This window comes from Pezoporus wallicus, unplaced genomic scaffold (genome assembly GCF_028554395.1).
Source record: "Pezoporus wallicus isolate ANWC-B61680 ecotype Strahan unplaced genomic scaffold, APGP_CSIRO_Pwel_v1 contig_8042, whole genome shotgun sequence".
Lineage (NCBI taxonomy): Eukaryota > Metazoa > Chordata > Aves > Psittaciformes > Psittacidae > Pezoporus > Pezoporus wallicus.
Genome location: NW_026639380.1, coordinates 2659166 through 2684327, shown reverse-complemented (window position 1 = coordinate 2684327; position 25162 = coordinate 2659166). Strand labels below are relative to the sequence as shown.

General features: G+C 39.9%; 1 protein-coding gene and 1 long non-coding RNA gene across 12 annotated transcripts in view; one reads left to right on the top strand and one right to left on the bottom strand.

Moving 5' to 3' along the window:
• Nucleotides 1–25162, top strand: part of PLD5 (phospholipase D family member 5) — a 162766-nt gene that overhangs the window by 134824 nt on the left and 2780 nt on the right. For all 10 annotated transcript variants that reach the window (XM_057414473.1, XM_057414477.1, XM_057414474.1 and 7 more), the window contains 4 exons: nt 13972–14169; nt 18266–18405; nt 20391–20556; nt 24965–25079. In XM_057414473.1, coding sequence (XP_057270456.1) covers nt 13972–14169; nt 18266–18405; nt 20391–20556; nt 24965–25079 — 619 coding nt within the window. The remainder of the gene's footprint in view (nt 1–13971; nt 14170–18265; nt 18406–20390; nt 20557–24964; nt 25080–25162) is intronic.
• Nucleotides 723–25162, bottom strand: part of LOC130602000 (uncharacterized) — a 56542-nt gene continuing 32102 nt past the window's right edge. The window contains exons 3-4 of one of the 2 annotated variants that reach the window (XR_008972793.1): nt 4142–4289; nt 723–772 (exon numbers count right to left, since the gene is read on the bottom strand). This is a non-coding gene — a long non-coding RNA (uncharacterized LOC130602000). Of the gene's footprint in view, nt 773–3771; nt 4290–25162 lie in introns of those variants that run through there. The other variant, XR_008972792.1, reaches the window with a different exon arrangement.

Here is a 25162-nt window from a genome sequence, read left to right as displayed (position 1 = left end):
AGATATTGGGGGTTTTGATTTAGTTGTTCAGGCTCTCCTCATAACATAGGAAAAAGGGAGGCAGAAGCAGCAGTTAGAATTCTTCTCTACCACCTTCTTCTCCTCTTGTCTTCAGTGACAAAAAGACTGATAAAACCTAACCTCTTTTTCTTCCTACTCTGAGATGACAAAAGTTGGGAGGTAATACGGTATCTCTGGTTATTGAGAGCTGCATCTAAAAAGGCAGGTTTGGGGCAATTTGAGATTGTGGAAATACTGGAGGATTAACTCTTTGATTGCTTGTGGGAAGCAAAATCAATTGGAAGCAATCCATGTTGTTCTTTACTCTCAGAAGTCTCATCCCAGTTATACTGAGGAGACTCGTGGAGGAGTCACAGCTTGAAGGCCACACTAAGAGTGACAGAAGTCATCCTGGGATTATTGCTTCTTCTCTTGGTCTCCATTTCTGGGTTATAAATCCAATTCAAATCGTTCCCAAAATTCAGGAAGCTCTTGCATGCTGTCAGGAACAAATGCAACCCATATGTATGTCTCTCAGGGAAAGGGGAATGATCATTTTCTCAAAGTATACCCTTGAACACTCTAGTTTCTATTTATTTGTGTGATCAAAATCATCCTCCTATAAAAACAGTATGTAATAAATACTGGAGCTCTATATACCTTGGACTAAGTCATGACAATCTCATTTGTTTCCAGCTTCCCCAAAATCTTGCTGTAGCAGAGCCACCTCTCCAAACCGATCGCTGAGAGAGGATCCGCACATTTGCAATTCCTGTTAATGACAGTTGCATCCTATCTTTACAGAACTCATAGATTAAAAAGCATGCTATAATCAGTCAGTCATTTTTTGAACGTTTATCTAAATGAGTCTCTTGAAGTTACGCAATAGCGCATCTGGTCCTTTAGAGATAAGATATTTTGACAGTTAGTGGAATCGCTTCTTTTCACTCAAGCAAAAGTTAGATGAGTGTTTCCATTTGATATAATGTTGTTCTAGTGTGAACAACATTAGTTACGTCCCTAATGGGCACTTTAGACCATTGTAAATCCTTGCCATTTTCTTCTAATTATTTGTTTAATTTTCTTACTGTCCCAGTGGTGTTCAGTATCATATCGCTGTTAGTAAATTGAGCACGCTCTTAAGTGTCCTATAACACGAAACAAGGCTCTTTCAATTTAGTCATCCACCAAGGCGCAATCAAGCTCAGATGGGTAAATGTTAGACTGAAAGTACATGCAATATAATACCAGTATGTCTAAATTCATATTTCTGTGTTAAATAATATATCTTACATACAACAGAGAATATCTGCTTCTTAAAAGCTCTGACATATTGGTAGCTATGTGATCCAATCCTTAAAAAAGCTTATGCTGCTTCATTTCAATGGGATTATTTCCAGAATTAGCTCATATTGTAAAGATAGCATAAAAGTGCAACCTGTTTGCAAGCACAGGTGAATGAGTCAAGATGTAAAGAAAACAGGTCTAGGTAAATATTGTAGTTGTACTGATAATTCAGTACCTTTTATGTCTTTTTATTTCCTGCTGCACAGAAAACTAGTTGTATTGTCAAAACTCAGCTGTGATGTTATTACAGCTTGCCTTTCAAAAGACAGGCTGAAAATTTTCACTAAAAGCTTTTGGTGAGGGTCTCCAGCTTTGATCAGATGTGGAGCAGTTTGATGACTGTTACCCATCTCCAAAATAGCAGCTTTTCCTTTTCTTTCTTCTTTTTTGAGGGGATGGGGGAGAGGGGGAGATATGTTGCTCTTGGAAATATGCATAACTCTCAGTATGCATTTATCATGGTATAAAGTTTGTACTGCTGGATGTTGTGGTTTATTCTCCAACTGAGACGGGCCACTTTTTCTTGGTTACATCCAGTAAATCAGGGCAGTCAGTATTGTCCATTAGGCTTACTCTGCTTAAAATTATTACCTGACCATCCAGTATTTACAAATGAATCTCAAATGAAGCAAATGGGCTGTTTGTCTCTTGCTAGCATTGCTGTGCACTGCTAACAGAGGGCTGGTTAAAGCTGACACGAACATGGGTAATGCGGCTGCTCTGCTTGTGTTCTGTATGTATTTCTGCAGCTGCCTGGTATTGCTCCTGGTTCTCCCCTGTTCCTGTGGGCTTCTGTTTTTGTGATTGAAACCAGCATAGGGCTGTGTATTCTCCTTGAGCTTGGAGCCAAAAAGACTTCTTATGCCTCCCCAGGCTGGCTAGTTACTCTAGATGCAGAGCCAATTCCCAGCTCCAAGGTGCTAAGAAGCTATTCCTGTTTATCATACTTCTCCCACTGTTGTGCTCCATTCTCACATGCATCATCCATGTTATGTGTTTGTATTTAGTGTAATAGAGAGCAGAGTACATCTTGCTGGATATTTTTGATTTCTGCTGACTGTAGGAGGGTGCTCAGGTCTCTGACCTCTGAAATTACAGATCTATTTCCTTCTCTTCCATTTTTTTTTTATTCAGTTGCTGTTCTGGAACGTTCTCTGGAACAAGTTTACTTACTGATGCAGTAATCAATAATAAAATGTAAGTCAATAAATAATAAAAATGCAGAGCAAAATGATGGAATATCCAGTTTGACCAGATAAGCTGTTCTTTTCAGAGCAGTATGTGATAGTCAGATAGTTGGATCTCTGCATCTGAATGAAAAGAGAAGGTTCTTTCTCCAGTAAAACTAACCTCGTAATCATTTACTTGCTTTTTATACTTGCTATGCCATCAACACATCTTAAAATAATTAAGATTCATAGAAGATGTTGCAAAGGGAGTGTGCCTGGTACTGTTTTATGAGTGGTCCCTCAGATACTTGACAAATAATATGAGTGAATATCAGGATAATGAGTTTTGGATGGGTTCTAGACTTCCTTAGGAAACTAGAGGCATGCAGGAATTTGGTGGCAGAACACAGACTGTACAGCACCATGCAGAGGCAAGAAAATCATCCATGCACATGTGTGCAAAACTGGAGACAGCTCTAAAGACCCCTGCTGATATCTTGAAGCAAGCAAGCAGACAGTGTGGTGAACAGACAGCACTGGTGAGATACGCTCGCATGAGCAGCTCAAAGACTCAGTAGCCTCAGAGTTAAGCCATTAAAATTTGAAAAATGAGTTTGGGAACAGGAAGTGCGTCACAAATCGTGCACAGGACAGTGGTCTTGCCCTTAAAAATAAATAAATAAATAAAGGCCATTGGTCACGGTGATGAGAATGGTTTCCAGGCACTCCTCTTTAAGGCCTCTCTGCAGTGAGCAGTAAAGCAAAAGGGCTTAATTTGAATTTATAGATCCTCCAACTAATTTCACGCAAGTCCTGTGGTTTCATTTGTGTTGTGTTCATTAAGGAGCCCTGAAATAGTAAGACATGCTGAGACTGCAATGTGTATTAGCACAGGTGCTGCACTGGAATGGTTTTATGGCCTCTTTACTTGCAGACACCCTGCACAAAGTGGGGCAGCAGAACCTGGCCTGTTTGCACTGCTCTGTCCTGCCCACCGCTGTTCTCAAGTCCAAGCCAGATTGTGTGGATGGGGCAAAAGGGTCTGAGCTGCACTTCTGTGCCAGAGCCTACTGCTGGAATTCAGCAGCTAGGGGGCGGAGAAGCCTGTAGAGTCAGTCAGAGCTCTTCAGACCAGTGTGGCCTTTTGCAATCAGAGATTCATTTGGGTTGGAAAAGATGTGTAAGATTATGGAGTCCAACATAAATCATTTTGTTGGATCAGGCCATACAGTCTGATCCAGGGGTTCCAGCATCTGGCTCAACAGCTGGTGGTAGCCTTAAAATAATCAGGAAGCTTACACGGATGTAAGAAAGGCAGCAAATCCACCACTAACTCAAAATATGATTTAGGTTGTGCTGAAAGAGAACTTGTTCTTTAAAACCCAGCTGAATCTCTGAGGGAGTGCTAATGCACCACATTCTATTCTGTCATCTCTCGTAAGAACTTGCTGGCAACTAATCTTGGTCAGTGATGTTAATGAATGGAGGCAGATTCCTCTCAGAAGTATTTAGTTATTAGCATACCCCATCAGATCAGTCTTGTTCAACTAAACAATTAAAATAACGACATTAAAATAGTCATGAAAGAGTATTCCCAATATGTGGTTCCACCCACGCGCACGCACTTTGATATTGCACAGATGATAGTTCCCTTCTGGATAAATATCTTCATCAGAACTGCCTCAACTCCAAAAGGTTCCCAAATGCAGCAGCACAGTCACCTCCCACTTTAGCAGTTGAATCCTTTCATGGAAAACTGGGTTTAATATTGTCCTGTGGAAAGACATGCAGTAAATTGGGCTGAAATACCATGCCATAAATCTCCCATGAGTCAGGGCAAGGAAGGACAATCACTTCAGCCATTATACAAAAAGAATAATGGTTCTGCAGCTCAGTATAAAATCTCATCTTTCTATATCCATAAGTCATCAGGCAGAACAAAACAGATTCTGACAAAGCATTCCTTCCATATGAATATGCAGAATTAATGGCACCGCTAAACCTTTTCAGATTTTAATGTTGTTGTCATAAGCAACGAGGCCAAGCTTGGAAGTCATTGTGCAGTCACCTTTCAGCAGTCACCAGAACAGTGCAATTCTTGATGTTGGCCTGGAACTACTTGGTGGCAGGCGTTTTGGTCAGGCAGTGCGTGCAAACAGAAATGTCAGGTCTATCTTCAGAAGACTGCAGAAGTCATGAGAATCCCTGTACTGGACAATCAAGTTTTTCTAATCAGTATAATGACTTATTAGGCATTTCTGTAAAATTTAATGATATGGTGGATTGCTGTGATTGGGTAGCAAATAAGTTTGTAAGTAGCTCTGCAGCATAGGTGAAGAACCTGCATATACCATACATATACATACCATGAACATAAACTACAGTTTCATGATATATGTTCTGCTTCTATGTATGGAAAACATCTTTTATCATCTTTGGGACTTGCATTTTATTACTTTCCATTCTGTCTGTGCTGTAACAAAGAGCTCAGCTTGAACAGAAATAGTGAGAGATAAATAAATTTGATCTTCTAGTTTTCAGACTGGCAATGTTAATGCTGAATTGGAGCAACCTGTTTTCATGTATATTTTCAGATATTTATTTCCTTTTCCTGTAAAGTGATTATTACCCAACACTGCAGATGGCAATGGCATCAAGCCTTAAAGTTGTCTCATGCTTGTTTTATGTGGGTTTTTTTTTCTTCTTTGTTCTGTTCAGTGTTAACTTACGTAAGTGCTATGATGACTTTTATTAAATCTCTGACATCTTTGGCACACAATACTTCTGTTTCTTGCACAAAGGGTGTTACACATTATTTAGATATAAACAATTTTTACATCCACACAGGCAGCATCTGCCATTATTTGAGGTAGGAGAAAACACCCAGGTCATGACCTGATGCAGTAAACATTAATATTCCTTTTTCTCATGATACAGCCATAGCATTCATTAGTACTATCTGTAATAATAGTAGTACTTCACCAAGTACAAAAAGGCTTTTCAGATGACCCAAATGATCTTTACTTTTATGTGCAACATAGTGCTTTAGCAGAAAGAGGGAATTACAGAAGCAAGAATCCATGTGTCCCCAATTTTACTCTTAGGATCAGGAGGCATGAATATGCTGTATTAATTTAATTCCACATTTTCTTCCTAGGAGCATACACCAGGACCACATCTTTACAGGAGACACTGCTTCCATGTCGAAGCAGCCAGAAACAGCACAAATATCTAAGGTGGTTACTCAGAAGGGTAGGACTAAGAGCTAGTATGGATTTCTGAAACAGATTTTCATACAGGCTAGCCATTGTCTTGGGGCTGCCTGTGTACTGTTTTGCTAAATTATCTTACCTGTCTAAACTGCTTGGATTCCTAGCTTACCTCAAGGTCCTGTACACTGAATTTAATCAAGGCTCAGGCAAAATTTAATTAGAGCCTTTGGTCCTCTGCTTACATCAAGAGAAGAGGGTTCTAATTCTGATCAGGTACTCTAGCAAGGATGAACAGTGGTAATTTATATGCAATGTCATTGTCCCAGTTTGTGTCCGCAGCAGGCCTGCCACCAATCCCTTCAGTTTGCAAAAGGAAGGGATGTGCCTTCTGTGTGCCGCTAATATTATAAATAATACATCCAATTAGCCTATTACATGCTGCTGCATTTCCCTGAAGCCCACACATCTGAAAGCCCCAAAGAAACTGCACTTGGAGAGAAATGTTTAGAAATCAATATTGCCCTTATTCTGAGGTCAGTCCTTTGCACTCTTCTCTCTGTCTTGTATGGCAGATGATGTGCCGAGGCTGCCCCTCGCAGCACTGCACAGAATGAGAACGAATACTAAGCTTGTGCTGAGATTTCCAGCTGTGTGGGGAGAATGTAAGATAAGGGTTGACAGGACAGGCTCTGAAGCAGGGAAGATGGAGGGAACCAGTGGGAGGTACGCCTGTGTGCATGGTAAAGGAGAGTGAAGGCCTTTCCAGAAGCTAGCAGGATCTTTCACTTCACCTTCTAATTTTTTTACAGTTCCACTTGTTTAATGTCATATGAATGACACTAGTGCTGAACTGTGACGCAGCTTGCCAGCAGCGAGATGGAGGCCAGCACAATGTGGTCCTTTTCTTCCCAGCCTGCACTTTTCTTTGATACAAGGAACAAAAACTGCATTTCAAAAGAGAAATGGAATCAAATTAGAATCCCCATTAATTAGATTTCCTGCAGTAAAACAAGAAATAAATCAAACATGATCCTGGAAAAATGTTCCTTGCAGTTGCAAGCTTGCATTTCCCCTAAAGAGATACTTGTGCTTGCTTTGAGGGGGTAATGAAACTGTAAACGAAAAGTCATTTGAAAATTATAAATTAGGCTGTGATTATGCCAAGTGATATTAATTATGCTGATAGACTACATAGCAAGGAATTTTAACTGATTCAGTTCTGCCTTCTGGCTTGCTCTGACAAGCAGCAGTGTTTTGGGCTTGGTTTGTTAGTGAGCTTCAATAGCACATACTTTCTTACAATAGTAAGAAAGCACAAATTTGCCCTCTCAGTTCCATGTTAGGTTCTATGTGAACATCATCACAGAGAGGTCCACAGTTTAAACAAATTGTATTTGTATCATCTGTACAAGCAGATTTATTTTTGCCCAGTTTTCCGTATCAATAGAGCAGATGGCAGAAAGGAAAAATCATGAGTTTTTTCCTAACGTGTTGAGAACACAGGAATTTGTTTTTCTGAATTGCTGCCTCCTCCTTGCAAAGTTCATTTTAAACCAGACCATTTTAAAACGCCTGGGCGTTTAGCTTGCTTTGCACCTCGGTGGCAGTACCTTTCAGCAGAAATGAAGTGCTGAGCCTCATTTTATTTCAGTGTGTTTTTCTTAAGATCAGGGTGCTATGCAAAGTAATTGTAGGACTGTCTAGTGAACGTAAGGTGAAGTGGGAATTAGCAGAGCATCACTGTGCAGTTTTATGCTCTTGACCTGTGGTCTAGCAGAAAAAGGAATGGGACTGTAAAATTATCAGCTCCTAAAATATCTCCTCTGCCTTAGCATGGCAGCTTTTTGCCATTAGGTAATAAAGGTAAAAATAATGTATGAAGTTGTAGTTTCCCTGAGACTTCTATTCTGCAAGAACCACAGACCCAAATCTATCACATGTGTGTTCTAAAGGTGAGAATTAAAGACCAGTGGACTGCTAGTGGCTGCCAGTTCAAATGTACTTTATCAGTTCCGATGGGGTACAGTCAGCTCACTCACGTCCCTTCCTTTCCTGCACTGAGAGCACGTCATGGCTTTCTGCTGACACTCGGTGCCAGTGCTGGATGCACTCTCTATCAAAAGCATCACCTCTTCTTGGTCATATGCTTAGCTTTATTTGCAGCACAGAGGCTTCCGTGACAGTTTTCCATTTTCAGCGATGGGTTTGAGTACCCTGCTCAGGTTGACACTGCATTCTGCTGTCAAGTGAAGGGGCTTTTTTCTAGTTCAGTAGAAATTCTGCCTGCCAATATTTTCAAATCACTTAAATCCAAGGTGATAGAAAATTAACCTTTGGCCTTAGATAACGTAAAACCCACTCAAGCATAGCGGGGGACATAGGCCAGGCACAAGTAATACCCCTGTGCAGGACTCTCAAGGTGATTCACTGGAGAATGGTTGAGAGTTGAATATAGGAATATCAAAATACCATTTATTCAATAAGTGTCTATAGAAAATAGGAACAATAGTTACAATGAAACAGCTAATCTCTAAATTTAATCTGTTTGAATTCTTTAAGCAATTCTTAAGCTTTCTTCAAAAACAGTTTCGGTTTTCAAAATAATAAGGAATCACGAACATTTATTGTGCCCTAGATGATTTTTGACATGCAAAGGTGCTGTTAATTTAAATTCTGCATTTATTCACTCTCAGATACTTTAACCTAGACAGAGTTTTACTAACTTCCTGAGTATACGGTGGTTTACCATTTGTATTAATCTATTTAGTATTTCCTAACAGTAGTGTAGCTTCCATGTTCTTACCAACATGGAAAGAAAAAATGGAACTCGGAGCAGAAGCAGAACTGTGCTGCATTTGGATTTCATTGAATTTCTTTTGATTTTAACATAACAATGCTGTGAAGCCTCTGCTCTGTATTACTAGCCAAGCACAGAGCAAGGATTTTGGCCCAGGACGCACAAGGGTAGGTTGCAATTCCTAGTGAAGTATTAGCTCAGGTACATGGTTTTGCTGTTTTGGTGGACTTCACTGCCTGTACAGGTTTCGTGAGAGAAGAGCCAGGCAGTGTCGCAGCCTTCTCAGCCTCTTCAGCATCAGGTTGCCTTTTTTAGTTTACGTCAGAATGACAGTTGTCTGAATGGGGTCTGTTACACTTACTGAATTTTGATGAGCACTACTCCTGTAGCCCAAAGTCTGCTACAACAGGTGCATCAAACAATACTTCACAGAGAAACACTTTTGCCTTTCTCAAATGTCTTTGTCTCTCCTTTCGTGATGGTCGCTCCACCACAGGCCGCTGCATGGCTGTTACCTGCACCTGGCGTGGGACTGGCACATGTTATCTGCTCAGCAGGTTTTGGTGAGATTAAAGAAAAGCTGCACAGAAGGCAGCCTTAAGATGACGCTATGTATTACTGGAAAAGATTCACTGAGCATTAAAGGATACCATATGAAAGCATAAGGGAGGTTTGCGGTAGGGGTCAGGTAAGACTGATAACCAAGTGCAAAAGAATGTACTTTTTGAGTGCAGGCTAACCAAATAGAGCCTATTTTATGAAGAGATGAGCTAACCACTGTAACTGTCTGTGGTCTGCTTTAAGGTGGTAATGAATACATTGCGTATTACTTTTCTTTGGAAGCTACTGAATATCTTAGGTCTTTTTAGACCGTAGTAACTGATTTATCAGTATAGGATGCTTTTTGTTGCTCTGTTACTGTACCCTGATGCGATTCTGGTTTAGCCATCATTCATTTGGAAACAAAAAATAATCACAAGCTTGAATGCAAAACCAAATACATTTTCAAAGACCAGAAAATGGCAGATGCACAAAAAACTTTGTGAATTTAGTGCGTAATAGACTACTGTAGTTAATCTTGAGTTTCTGTAGCACAGGCAATGGATGCCCAGCACCTGCTGGTGGTCAGAGCTTTTGGGCAAATGGCAGTTTATGCCCAAGGAGACCTGCTTTTTTCAGAATCGGGCTCGAGTGTAAGCAACCACTAAAAACTTTTCCTCAAAAAGAAATTAAGGAGTTTTCTAAGCCTCCTGCTATGTTTGCTGCAACTCAGGTACTGCAGGCTGTGAACCAGATTGTGCCACTCTTATGTAGGTCAAACAGTACCTTGCCTACACAGTGGGACTGTCTCTTAAGAGTGGAGCTCAAGGTAAATATAAACCGCACTGTCTTGTCTGCACAGTGCAGGATAAGGACACATCGTACACCCTGTCTAACCCATGATCCAAGTGTGTTTGGAAGGTGTTGCTGCTTGTTAGGAAGCATAGGGTACTATTGGTCCAGAAACCTGTATTGTTGAGGTTCTTTTCATGTTTTTTTTTCATTTAATATATGATGCCTACAAGTGTACAAGGGAAAAGAATAAGCAAAATTTCCTGTCAGTGAAATCCTGCTGTTTGTCCAGCCTAGTAAGGAGTTCTTCCTCTTGTCATAAAAATCACTATTTTTTTTTAGCTAGGCTGTAATTATTACTTTTTATAACTTAACTGATTTCTGTAGTCAGATCATCATTTTTACAGTGGGTATAAGCCACCATTTCTTGAATCTTGTATAGTAATTCACTTCTCTGGTGCTTTAAGAGAGCCCATACTGGCAAGAAAGACAAACACTGACTTGGTAGCCTTTAAGAGTTGCTCTGCATGAATGTAAATAGCATGGGAAGAACAAAGAAAGCCAGCTCCCATGTTCTGTATTCCTTGAGGACTCATGGTGGTTCTTAACAAAGAGGGAAAGAAACCTGCTCATGACAGGACACTAAATTCTCTATCCAGAAAAGCATTCCTGTCCCCAGCCCCCAGCACATGCCCTGAAAATGTCACTCACAACCAGCTTTGTGACTTTAACATCCAAACGTTTCAGTTCCATTTAAAGGTAATCAAATTGGTGACTCCCTATTTTCATTTCAGATTTATCTTCCTGAGTTTTATTAAGGTTTTGATTTCTTGACATCTTCTTCACTTTAATTTTTCATTGAGGTTTTCATTAGTGTCCAAGTTGCTTTTAAAACTCAGGATGGAGAAATACTTCCCTTGCCTTAATAGCTCTTGCCCTGAAAGATTTTGCCTTAACAGATACCTCAGATGATGCTTAGCTGCAGGTTTCAGTCACTGCAAGCCAGGGGGCAACACTCATGTTTTGATTCCTTCGGTATAAACATGGGGTTTTTTGCTTCTCTTCTGAGACTATTTAAAAAAAAAGTGTGCAATCCCAGCAGCTCTCAAACCACAGATAAAGTCTTTTCCCTTATCTCAATGACATACCGCTTCATACTAAATCTGTCACTTGCACATCCTTGCTGCTCTCTCTCCACAGTGCATCCAGAATGATAGGCTTTGTGATTAACTGGAAAAAGAGCAGTCTCTTCTCACCTTAGAGAATGGGAGTGAAAATAGGCTCAGTGTGGAACACACTTCTGAAACAGTGTATTTTTCATCTCTCTATTGGGGCTGTTCTGTAAGAGAGGAGATGGCTTGGGTTTTACTGCATACACACGTGCACTCTTTGTGTTATTCTAATTTCAAGGTGATGTAACATATGTAAAACAAGATGGTTATGAGGTGCCCAGATGGTTTCCCAAGAAAATGAGGTCTGCATGATAAGCATTGGAGTTGCTGTCTGCCCTCATCCAAAAATGTGAATCTCTTTTTCAGGTTCAGTCAAATTTGACCTTAAGTTCATAAAAGCTTAATGAAAACAGGCAGTTGGGTAAAGAGGATAACTGTTTTCTTTGAGCCCTGTTTGTATTGTGTACCAGGGAATCCATCTGGGGAAGAGCTCATATCATGGCTTCAGAAGCAGGGAAAGCTTTGATCAGCGCTCACTGCCAGAGAAGCCAACTGCAAGACACAACACAGGGTTCATTACTGTGCTGTAAATACATCTCTTGTAATAGCTTCATTCCAGTCTGTGATTTGAGTGTAACCTCGGTCAGGGCACTGCCTTGGCTCCTGCGGACACCCGCTCCCAAAGAAGCATCAAGACACTGCGCAAAACAGGCTGGTCCCCATGTGCTTCTGTTCACGGGAGAGTCTGTCGGAAAGGCCCGGCTAGTGCTTCGTTTTACAGTCAGGCTAGCTGGTGATCTGTAAAAACTGCTCTTAAAAAAAAACATTAGTGCCCCAGCTTCCTCCCTCTCTGTACATGAGGAAGCACTCAGGCAGAAGGGCAATCCTTGAATTCATAGGGAGAGGACCCACTGCAAGCATTCCTGCTCCGAGGAGAGCTACTCACGCAGATGCAATCCTGGCAGCTTCTGCTGTGCTATGAGGACACTATTTTACCTCCGCTTTTAATGGAAAGGATAAAGTGGAATAGTAATAATGGGACTGATAAATGAAAGGAAAACTGTAACCACATAATTATGTCAGAATCAACTAACAGCAATGAAAAGAGAATGAAACCGCATTATGCAGATAGATGTAACAGAATACTATTAGCAAGTCCTTTGCAATGGCATGCCTGGCAATTAAGAGAGCAGTATTGGCAGCACACAGTGAAAACAGTGATAATGTATAGTTAAGAATGTTTGGAGACAAACAGTGCATAGAGTAGAGGGACAGAGGAACTGAATACAAGAGTGTCCTCAAAGATACCAGCATACAGGGGAAAAACCAAAGATGTTATTCCAAATAGACTGTTTGACTAGGATGTTGGGCATAGTTTGGCATAACTCATATTTATCATAAAAATTAATTTACTGGCTTATCCATAAATGAAAGGCTGTGGTGCAGCAAGTGGTATTTTCCAGATATCCACAAATTTCTGGTTGTGTGGGCTAATGGAGGAATTCCATATTTTTTTCTGAATTAAAGAAGCTCACAGAAATATTCTGATTTAGACAGTAAGAATAGTAGGTAACGTGCCTGTAGTTGCCCCTATTCAGTAAATACTTGGGAATGAGATTGCTCAGCTGTATATTCTTATGTATGTGGCATTTCCAGGCATTCCAGTTCTCACCTGCAGTCAGGGAGAATTGCACAGGAACAAGCTCAGAGATAACATCAGTGGGATTGAGTTTGCACAGACTTTACATAAAGATACGCTCCACCGGGAACCACTCCATGTGACTGCGGACATCTAAGGGAATACAACCAGTGGAGATTTTTTTGATGTCAACGATGAACATGCTGGAGAGTTTGTACTCCCCTTATTTTTTTCATCATGCCAGTCAGACTTCTGAGACACGCTACAAAGAGACCTTGCTTGCAGGAAACCAGCATGGAACCTTTACATAGTTATCCTACATATTGTTTTCTGCCAGATGCATGCAGATTTTCTTGTCGCTTTATTTTTGGAGATGGCAGAACTAGTGTGAAATGCAGATAACGAGAGGTCATCAGCGTTTGTGCCCAAAGCAGTGCCTTCCTGAGCTACTAGAAAGCAAAGGAAGGGAGAGTGTCTGTGTGGTTACACTTTAATTACAGAAGCCAGAAAATATGCTTATAAATGAAATTCTGTCAACAACTGAAGTACTAGGGTTGTGCAATTAATGAAATCTCTGCCAACACAAGATTTATGATGACCAGGAGACATGGTTTTACTTAAATAGAGAATTGAGACTTGTGTCCACAGAAGGCTAAAGCATTTAATTGTACTATGATGTCTATATTTACTTGGGCTATTTTTTCTCATACTTTATATGTGGAAATGTTAATGGTTACAGAGTACTTTTGATGAGAGAAGAGTATTATTATCTCCATTTTCACATGTGAAGAGACTGACACCCAGAAATTTGGAGTACCCTAGGTGAGACAGCAATTCCATTCCATTGCAGTGGGGGAGTTAAGAACCTTTTTGTGTCCTAATTGGGTACAGTATTTACTGGATCATGCTGGATTTAGTAGCACAATAATTTAGCAACTGATAGTATTAAACACATGTTTTTTCATCCTTTTATTTGAAGCTGGAGGATCATACTCCTTCTTCACTAGAGAAATAACTTCAGTCCATTGTGTTTTATTTATTCTGTCAGGACATGCACTTTTGACATGCACTGAACATACAAGCCCTGTTACCGTTTTTACCTGCTCTTGACTTTGAAGATATAGCTTATATGTTTGCCTTTAAAGAGTGTCATTAGGAATATTCTTGTAGTTGACAGAACTACTGCTGAGCTCAAGGCATGCTTCTGGAAGATACCTCTCAGACACTTTTACGTTCTTGCTGCCTGCTTTCACAGATCCGTCAGCCAAAACATCGCTAATGATATGAACTTTTAATTTCACAGATGAAGGAACTTGGCATCATCGTATACAACTGTAGCTGCCTGGTCCTGGATTTACAAAGGATATTTGCCCTCTACAGCTCACTGAGATACAAGAATAAAATACCACCAAGCTGGTCTAAGAGACTGTATGGAGTGTATGATACTCAAAATAAACTGACATTGCAGCTGAACGAGACAAAATCAGAAGCTTTTGTGTCGGTAAGTTCTGAAATGAGTTGCAGAGAGGGAGGGGAGGAAAGAAAACTACTTAACCCACCAGATTTTTGGAAGGGCTAGAAATTGAACATCATCTTATTTTCCTAATATATCCTTTATGAAGAACAAAGTACTGAGACCAGGTTAGGCAGGCGTTAGCATCTACAAAAGTGTTACCGAGTGTCTTTTCATTGATAAAAGAGATGATCACAGTTCCCTGCAGTAAGTCCGACATAATGCTATGTTCTGTAAGTACCTATTAGGGAAAAATTACCCTGGGAAGTAATTTCTGTGAAAACAAATGTTTATGGTGTATATTGAGCCTGTACTTAACTGTTTCTCTAAATTGGCCCTAGCAGAAGAGGATGCACATTACTGCTATGTCCTTAACCAAAAGCAGCTACTGAAATTGAGATTCATGTGAGTGACTAGAAAATCAGCTACAGAGACCACCAGAGCTGTCACCTATATAAAACAGAATTTGTTTGATAGTCTCATAATGCTGGAATAACAAATCATTCTCTTGTCTGGGACAAGCTATTCCAATAGGTATACTTTTGTGGGCAAGTCTGTAACTGAAAGGTTCTGAAGAAGTTATTTGACTTTTCTTGTGGTGCAGAACAGGCAAATCACAATAATTATTTCTTTTATTCTGATTCTTTGGCATTGTTCACACAAGAAATTTGCCAGACCTGGAGATGCTGCAGGATTTCATTTGAGCACTGGCTTCTTTCCCTGTAATGTTTACCACTTGCATGCAAAAAAATGATAGGGGGGCCCTTCAAATTAGGTTATTTGCTCTAGTAGATAGAAAGTGAATGACTTGGGAGTAAATGATCTGCTAATCAGACATCTAAAATGATACAGAATAAGCTTGATATCCATGAAATTTATAAAGATTAGTTACCTTCACCCTGTTCCATTGAAAGCATTCATACTTCTGGAGAACATTATCTACTTTAGCTCTATTTTTAAACTACATTTTAAATCTTCTAAAATTCAAGCAACAGTCCCCATGGAAGCACTGTCTCTGTATGTATTTTTACTGGGAAGAAATGAAGCACTCCTCCACCTCAGCATTGATGTAGCAAAACTGGAAAAAGTACACAGAGTGATAGCGATGATGAAAGATGTGAAGTGTCTTTCATTTTGGAGGAAATTACATGAGTAAACCCAGGAATATAATGAAGTTGCCAAAAGTTATTCACTGCTCTATATAAAGCAGGGGGCAAAACCCCATCATTTTATAGCCAATTCTGTCTAAACCAAGACATGTAGCACATCGTTAAGTTGTACAGTCAGTAATAGCACAGATGTTGGTGCAGATGAGTGGTTATACAGGGCAGGGTTTATCTTCACCTGCTGGGAGCCAGGCAACATTAAACTGTCCAGGATTTTTTGCACTCCTACTATCAGTTATGAGACAGAGCTGGTTTAGAGGGGAAATGTGGAAGTGCTGAAGACAGCCATAATTAATAGCCATCTGAAAAGACACATGCTTCCATTGATTCTGGAGAGTCTTAAGGACTAGCTTAAATTAGGGACTGACTTTCAGGCAGTTAGCTAAGAAGCTGTGAAATGAAAGCCTGTTCTCTTCTTAGCAATCTGTAAGAAATGAAGAAATCCTGCCGAAAGCCAGTCCTGGAGGGGCACACAGTAAGGAAAGCTGGGTACAGCCAACTTAAGGAATCTGGGATCCTAGACAAAGACAGTTGGAGAGAGACTCTACAAAAACTGCTCTTCTGCAGTTGCAGACCCTTTACTTCCTCCATGTAATTTGTATTTTCCTTTTGTGCGGGCAACAAAAGCCTCTTCTTGAAATACCACTTCAGAAAAAACAGTACTCAGAAGCTCGATTGGTGAAGTCCAACCTTAAGAGCTACTTGTAATTTGTAGCCACAGCCAGCTGGGCTGGTTCTTCCTTCCTTGATAACAGGCTCTTCAATAAATTCCTGATCTGCTGGCAAGTTCTCAATGTTTGCCAGCATGCTGCTCTGAAAGCCAGTCCTGGAGTTGCAATGGACTGGTTTGGTGGACCAAGTGTTAACTGCTGTCTGTTCCTGAGCTAATGACAAATACAAGGTCTCCACAAGCCAGGCAGTTCACTTACTGCCATCGTGGCCCTGTCTGTGCCTACCCAGAGCTGCACCATTCACTCCCCTAAACCCACATTACCTCCCTTTTGGTCTGCCCCCTTAGCAGAGGTAAGACAAGGTACTGTTACCCAGTGAGAATAACAGCCTGCTTTGGCAGGTGAAGAGAAGTATCAAATGGGTATTTGATCAGAACAGCAAGTACTATAGAACTGCTATGGAGAAAAGTACTAAAATACTCAATGACCACGGGGGGGGGGGGGGGGGGGGCTGTTCCACCGGGTAACAAGTGGAATGCTCAAACACAAGTTGTTACAGTGAGAGCTTTAACAGCAGTTTTTCTTTTAATTATCTTGTAAAGGTCATTCACTTTTGTCCTGGGTTCAGCAGTAGCAGTCATGTTTTTTTCCTTTGTGTTAACTGGTGCAGTGCTGTGTTTTGACTTCTAGTTTTGAGAACAGCGTTGGTGAAGCCGATGTTGTCGGTTGTTGCTAAGTGATGTTTACCCTGACCAAGGACTCTGTGAGGCTCATGCTCTGCCAGGGAGGAGGGGAAGCTGTGAGGAAGCAGAGACTGCTACTGCTGAACCCAGGACAACTTTCCAGTCTTTATATTGAATGCATCTGAAAAAGACAAAGCCTAAGAATTCCTTTCTTCAGCTATTCTGTAACTTTAAACTTCTATTCAAGAAATAGTAAGAGTGTAAGAACAAAATCTCCATGCAATAGCCTAAAAGTTTCAGATAATAGACATAAATTATATTTAACAAAATCACTGTACGCTTTGTCTTGAGTTGCAGCTCATTCTTTGAAAACATATTTCACATTCAATATTTGTGCTGTATAAAGCAAGAAGCACAACACACTGTCACTGTTTTTGTTTTTGTTTTATACTCTGGAATCATGGCTTAGTGTTGCTTGGCAACACAGTCATCTCCCAGACTGGCCTATAAAACGCAAGAGGTTTTGGTTGTTTTTATTAGTGTTCAGGAATGGATCTGGAATACTGGTCTTGAAATCTTGCTACAGTTAATTTTCCAGTATTTTTTTAACTTAATTGTAGTAAATCCTTAAGAACACCAGTCAATGATTGGGAAACCAATACGACAGACATTGTATTGAAAGATAGACAGACTGATCAGAGCCCCAGGATCTGTCCCTAAAGCAAACACATCTACATCTGGTGTAAACCTACATCTCAGCTACAACCCAAGCAGGTAACAAAGGTGAGGAGGTGATACAGCAGTAGGAAGGCAGTGGTCTGCCAGGTCTAGCTGTCAAGGAAAAAGGGTAAGTGGCACCTGCTGTAGCTCAATAAAGTGCCTTTAACAACTTCTACTCCCAAGAACTGTGTTGCTGCCCACAAGCTTTTCCCCGCTCAGGCACAAGAGCAGAAGGTCCTGGGCCTCTCTGCCACAGACAGGAAATTCCTGCCAGCTTCACATCCTGATACATTCAACAGCCCTAGACACAAAGCAGAAAAGATGAAAGCTGGGCTTACCTCTTACTGGTGTTAGTTTATACCTGAAGGTAGGTTTTAAAGATCAGTTTCTTGCAAAACTGCAGCATCTCCCTGGGACAGTGACTGAGCATGGAACTTTAAACAGAACTGACATAATAGACATAATCCCTGGTCCCAAGTGATGGATCAGGCTTGTGTGGCAAGCACACAGATATTACTCTAATAGTAACCAGTCCTGGGAGTCTATGGAACAAAATTCTCTGAAATAGAACTTGAAGGAGAGTTTGATTGATGACAGTGGATGTTTTCAAGTTTGTGTCTTCCACATTTGACCCACAGTTACGTCTAAATGGTGAGGCTTTCAGGGGGAAGTTAATCAAATACCTCTCCTTTGTTCCTTTGAGTATTCTAGCGAGACAGTTGAATGTATCAGTTAATATTCTCTACTAAAATAAATGATACTACTTGCCATATCAAGAAGCATGAGAGGAAGAGAAAATAAATCACTTATTTTAAATGCCATATTTGAACTTTTTCTTTCACAGAATTCACCTAAACTCTTCTGCCCAAAGGACAGAGTCCTGGATATTGAAGCTATATACAGTGTTATCGATGATGCAAAACAGTTTGTATACATAGCTGTGATGGACTACTTGCCGATCGTCATTGACACCAATGCTAAACGGTGAGTGTCTGTGTCCAGGACGAGCAGGTTCTCCTAATGCAAATAAGGTCTACTGAAGAAAATGAACCCACAGGGGATTAGTTACTACTATGGGCCAATTTCCTGGGGCCCAGTTCTGCTCTTATTGAAATCAGTGAGAGTTCTGCCATTGACTTAAATGGGAGCAGAACTGGGACCTAAGAAGACGTTTCCAGTTCTGGGTCCTAAGCTTTGGATCTGCCTTTTGAAGGAGATCAGAAATTGTCTAGTTTGACCATCTGCAAGTGACTGGGACCCAGGAATACAAGAACCTGCTTATACATGAATCCTGTCTCTTACACTATTATATTCACTGTATTGATACCACAGATGCTGGCATTTTATGAGTATCATACAGATATTCAATGAGAGAATGAGTGTTTTTACGTGTGTTAAGAGAGAAATAATGAGGGTTCTTGTATACAACATGGGAGATGCCATTATGTCATTGAAAAAGGCATATAAATTCCAAATTCAGCATAGATGTCATTTGAATTATATGACATTTTGGTTAGCTGAGAGTTGCTAAAAACAACCAAAACCAAGTAATAAAGACCCTGTTTAAAATGGACCATAAAAAAGTACTCATGGCCCAAAACTGGGGCCATAGTGTAATAAACCGTCCAACTCAGAAGGCAAGTATCCAGTGTTTCCTCTGACTCTTAGTGACACAGTAAATTGAGCATCTAGCAAAGCTCACCGTTCCATCCCTGTACTTCATCTGAACAGAGTTAAGTTTTACATAATTAAAGATGCTTAGTTCAAATTTGCAGAAAAATACCTATAATTTTCCCAGTAAACTTTTTGCACAGCCTCTCTCACAGTGAAAGAACCATGGGCAGAGCTGCAGGAATTTCAGGTTCACAGTGTGCATCCCTCACATTTCTCCCTCATGTTGGAAATGATCTTACTAGAAGTGTTACAGTATTGCAGTTGATGTTGTCTCCTACACTCCTTCTCCATTCTCATGCCTGAAGAATTCAGAAATCTATTGGATTAGGGAGATCCAGGGAAAATGTGTGAATTCTTAACATTCTCCCTACAGCACGGCTTTGTGTTAGAGCCACTGCCACAGCTCCTCTACCTTGTCAGCTCCCAGTTCTCACTTGTGAGTTATTTTTTGGCATTGTAGAGCTCAGATTTCATTAGGCCGAATGCCTTGATGCTGCTGGAATAAAGAAAATGTGTTTTCTTTTGCCTCATTCTGCCTGTCCTGACCTGCTCCCACCAATGGTCAGGAACACAGAGCTAATTCGTGATTGTGAGAATAGCACCATGGATGCCACCATCCCATTCATGGCAGAATTTCTGCAGTCCTTATCAGGAAAAAAAGTAGTATCCTCCTTAAATGATCCATCTTCATCTACTACTGAAGGATGCCAGCACCCTGTGTAGCAGAAGTTCTCCTTTTCCCAAGCAAGAAGTTACAAAAGGCATCCAGTCCCTAGCCTGTATGGACTCAGTACAGAGGAAGAAAAGTTACGCAAGGAGGGAGCCAGTGTTCTTGTTTCCTTACTTGTGCAACCAACAGTAAATCCTTCTTGTCCCTCTGCCTGGACTGGGTAAGCAGCACCCTCTAGCTGTAGCTCATCCTGAGATTCTGTGGCACCATAAGTGCGCCACTGCTCTCACAGTGACAGAGGAGTAACCCTCCCCGCTACAGGCAGACAAGGTACTGCATTTTGTGCAAGTGTTTTGGCAGCTCTCCGTGCCCCTACACACGTGGAAGATGTGCTCAACCTCACGGTCCCCACAGTGACAATTTTGGTGCAGGGCAGAATGACACAAAAAAGGGATTATGGCAGATCTCTTTAGTGAGAATCCCTTTAAATGAGAGCAGTATTCCTCCAACAGATAGAAAATGAAATTCGCATGTGTTTTGTTTTCTCTATGATGTCCAGACTTGGCAGTGTAGAAATCCAGGATATTTTTAAGTTCTCTGAATATATTGTATTCTTTCTTCACAGGTACTGGCCATATTTAGATGGGAAGATAAGAGAAGCGTTAGTATTACGAAGTATTAAAGTACGACTTCTCATAAGTTTCTCAAGAGACACAGATCCCCTTACTTTTAACTTTGTTTCATCTCTGAAAGCTATTTGCACTGAAGTTCCAAGCTGTAGTTTGAAAGTTGTAAGTATAATCCATATTGCTTTGTAATACATTTCCCTCCCCTCCAAAAACCAAGAAAACGTCACAACTGGGAGGTGTTTTCTGTTAGTATCAAAGCATTTAAATGAGATTAAATAACACAGGAAATGTAACGTAATGAACTGATTTTTTTCCTAGTAGTGACAACTACAGAAATTAAAACAAAACAACAGAATCATGCCAAAAGGCAGTCTGTGTGGTAAAACACTACATCTGGTCTTTCACTGCAAAGCTAATAGAGTGAACTGTGGTCATCTCTTGTTTATACTGGCTGATGTATGTGACTGCACAAAAATGAGTTTTAGTTGGGATTCATGCAATCTTACTGTTCAGCTGTGTAAGCATCTACTATTCCTTTAGTCAAGTACAAAGTACAAGAAAAAATAATGAAGATTTTACATTAAATTCAGGCTACAGATCAGAATTGTGAAGACTAGAACCACCATTATGTGACCACTTTAGACATGCAATACAGGGAAGTGAGAAATACCATATCTGTTACATTTGTATTAGAGAAGAGAGTGTCTGGTAAGTACCAATTTAAACTTGATACAGTTCAGTTTAATGGAATTGAGGCACACTGGCAATCAAAAATCTTGGATCAATTCATCATGGATGAATTCCTTTTTTTTGGGGGGGGGGTGGTTTGGTTTTCTGTTGTTGGTTTTTGTTTGGATGGGGGTTTTTTAATAACTGTCTTAATCTGCTGAATTATATGACTTCTTAAATTGACAATCCACTAAATCATTTTGACTTTTTAAAATCTACACTTATTAAAACAAAGTAGTATTAGTGTTAGACACACAAAGTGATATTTATGCATATCTAGAAATAGGGATTTTTGTTGTAATGTACACTGTATTACAAGCTCCCTAGCTAAGAAACAGCATAAAGTGTGGTTTTAAGTCAAAAAGCCAATACATGGCTGACACTACTTAAGCCACTTCAATTTTGAGTATTTTCTAGCTTGTTCTGTGTTTATCATCAGAATTCTATTTATGTATTTAAAATTATTTTTTATTTAAGTGCACCTAATGCTCTACGTAATCATACCCGTTTCCATCTATTTGCAGCAGGTAGAATCTTTAGTACAGAATTTATCTCATCAAGAACTAAATGCTAAAAGAAAAAAAACCCCACAATCTAGACATCTCTTCTAGGTAGATATTCTAGCTAGAATATCTGCAGGTAGAAAATACAAATACCACTTCCAGTAAAAAATAAGACTGCCCCAGATTTAAATAGTTGTAAAGATACAGTGCACCTCAGTGATCTCTGTGCTGCGCATCATGTGTTCCACACACTGGGTAAGTCACTGCTTTAAACAAGCCTTGGTATGAGTAATAGCCTGACACTTGGGAGTTTACTGGTATCTGCTTGATTTTGGCTGAAAGATGAGTACTATTTCTTAAAAACTCCATTGCTTTTGTATCTTGACATCTGTTCTGTCTATGGTCAAAGTGAAACAAAAGTGGGATGTGGAGGAATAGGAGAACAAGGTGAAAACTAAATTTAAATCTTTTGAATTATTGGAAAATTTTTCTTTTCCTTTTTGGTTCTCCTTTGGGCATGAGCATACATAAAGTGAAACTAAACTCTGTACAGAAAATGCTGTCATGCAGATGTGTTGTATGTGTTTATACACAAGAACACTGAAATATTAAGAGAACTGCAAGTTACAAATTCAAATAAAGTGTTATGAATTAGCTATGAAACCTCTTCTCCTAAGCACTAATTTAATTTTAAAGCTCTAAACTCCTAAAGTAAGAACAGAAAAAATTAATAAAACGTTAGCAGAAGGTGGTGTATTGTTAACACAGTACTTCTGCTGAAGGCGCATGTTGGAGAATGTTAGGCTGTGCTACTTGATGCCAGTGCTGGTTTACTTGCTCATCTAAGGTACATGTGCGTATCGTCTTTGTGAGGGCAGATAGGTTTCCCTACTGGTATCTGTACTGTCAAGCACTAAATAGCTTCTCTGCTGTTGCTGGAGAGCACGTTACATTTTCAATCCCCTTCCTCCTGAATCTGAAATTTTCTCTTACAAAGTTGTAATACAAACAGAACACTAACGTATGATTTTTCCATTCAGCACATCTGCTGAATCTATTTAAATTTGACAACTCTAAGCTTACACGATTATTGTGCTTGACTATTTTCACATGAAGGTATGTAAATTTTTGCGAATTCTCCTAACACTGGGAAGATGACAAGTTGTTATGTTTTGGTTTCTAGCATTGAATACTTCACCCATTTGCACATTTACACTATTCTTTGCAGTATTAGTATGTTACTCATCCCTGTGTGAGTCCTGTCCTTGACTGTTGCCCTAGCTGTCCATCTACGGGACACCCTAAGCGCCCATCGACTGTGCATGTGTGTTCACAGACACTGTGCACACCTGTCTCCGTTCCCATTTTGGTGCACCAGGAAAAACATACATACCCATTTTCTTCTGGCTTTATCCAGAAATTCACAACCTTTCAGATCTCTGGCTTGCCAAGTGCCCCTCTTTCTGTGCTGGGCACATGCTTGCAGTGCAGTTTCTCAGGCACACAGTCTTGATGTTGTCCAGGAACTAATCCCTAGTATCTACTAAACCTTCCTTTACAGCTGTTAAGATGGTTTGTTCTAATTTCTTAAAAAGTGGAATGCAGTAACTGCTTTAAATGCAGTAAAAAGCTTTAATTAAAGATATGATTTCTTTACTGTGAGGTTTGTGAGTCACTGGAACAAATTGTCAAGGGAGCCTGGGGCTGCCCCATCCATGGCAGTGTCCCAAGGCCAGGCTGGATGAAGCTTTGAGCAACCTGCTCTAGTGGGAAGTGTCCCTGCCCATGGCAGGGGAGGTTGGAACTGGATGATCTTTAAGGTCCCTTCCAACCCAAACCATTCTATGGTTCTATGATAAATCTCACAGGACAGATAATACAGTTTTACATAGAATAATCTTTTCTAGTGACCTTTATGAGGCAATCACTCAAACAGTTCAGGTTGTTTGGCTTGGTTTTGAATTAAAAAAAAACTGTATTTGGAATTCTGCTAGTATTTGAACTCATGACAAGCATTAAGCTGTGCAAGATAACAAGGCCATGTACAGGTAAGTAAGCATGCAGTGACATACCAGATCAAGAGACTGTTTATGGAAACAACTTTTTCATAGTTACTCATCGTAAGTCTGTACCATATTACCATCCAGTATCAGGGCACTTGAAAAAAACACAAGCTCTTTTAGTTTTAATCAAGCTGATGATGTAGTCAACCACACACATCACTACATTTCGATAATGAATTTAGTATTTTACAGTTGGGCTTTCAAAGTAGCAATATTATTCTGAAAGACATCTCCATAACCTAAAAAGATTTGTTCCAGGTTTGTATCGAAAAGAGCATGGGTTCAACAGATGAACTTTGCATTAAAGAAAACAGACCCCCAAGAATGATCATGGAGTTTTGGGGTGGTGTTTTTCTAATACTATTTTTTGATTTCTTAAGTGGGTGCAGTGTGTAGCCCGTTACTTGTACCAGTGACATGCTGTGAATTAGGTTTTTTCTGAGCATCTACACCATCACCTCAATCACAGTTTCCCAGTAATGCGTTAAATATTTAATTTTCCTTCAACATGTTACTCTCTGCTTATGGTTTTAGAATCTCTGTCTATGTATTGCTTTCCTTGATGAAACAAACAATACTTACATTTGTACTGGAAAAATCTCATTTTTGTCTGCTGCTGATGTAGACAGGAGGTACCTATAGCTCCAAAATAATCAAACAAACAAAAACACCCTAAAAAATTAAAAAATCTTATTGGGACTTCACCCTTTAAGGTAAACCAGATGTATTTTCCTCCTATCGTCTGGAAAATTTGATCTTTCCATATCACATTTAATCCTGAGAAGTTTCCAAGTTTCTGAAATCAGCAGGTTTCCCATTGAAAACTGCAATGTGAATATAAAGATATTAATTCAGTTGTTGGTGTGCCTGCCAATCTGGGTCATGAAACAGACTTCAAACTCCAATCTCCCTCAGTGACTGAGGAAATGAGCTAAAGAAAAGTTCCTGGCTCTTACCATGCAGAACACGAAGATGGGGATTTTCTGGTTCAATCCACAGCCTTTACTACCTGGCACAGTTTTACTTTTAGCATGCAAGAGCCATGCACTTTGTATAGCTCAGAATACCAAGGCATAACAAATATTATAAACTATAAGAACTTACTCAGCAATACAATGTGTAGTGTTTTATTAAAATTAATGCTTGGCTATAAAAACTCAAGCTGTTCTGTAGCACTAACTCATTTTCAATAAAGAGTAGAGAACAGACCGTATTTCTTAATGTCTATTATAGAACGGTTCTTATTAACCTGCAGTCCACTCTATTTTGTGGCAGAAATTCTTTGACCTTGAGGAAGAGAATGCGTGCTTTCTTAAAGAACAGAAGAACACTTCCCTTCCCAAATTAAATCGTAACAAATATATGGTGACTGATGGAGCTGCATATATTGGTAAGTAACCACATCTCAAGAAATTCTAGTCTGTAGCCAAAAGCCTGAAGTATCACCCATTTGTAAACGAGGAATCTACAGAT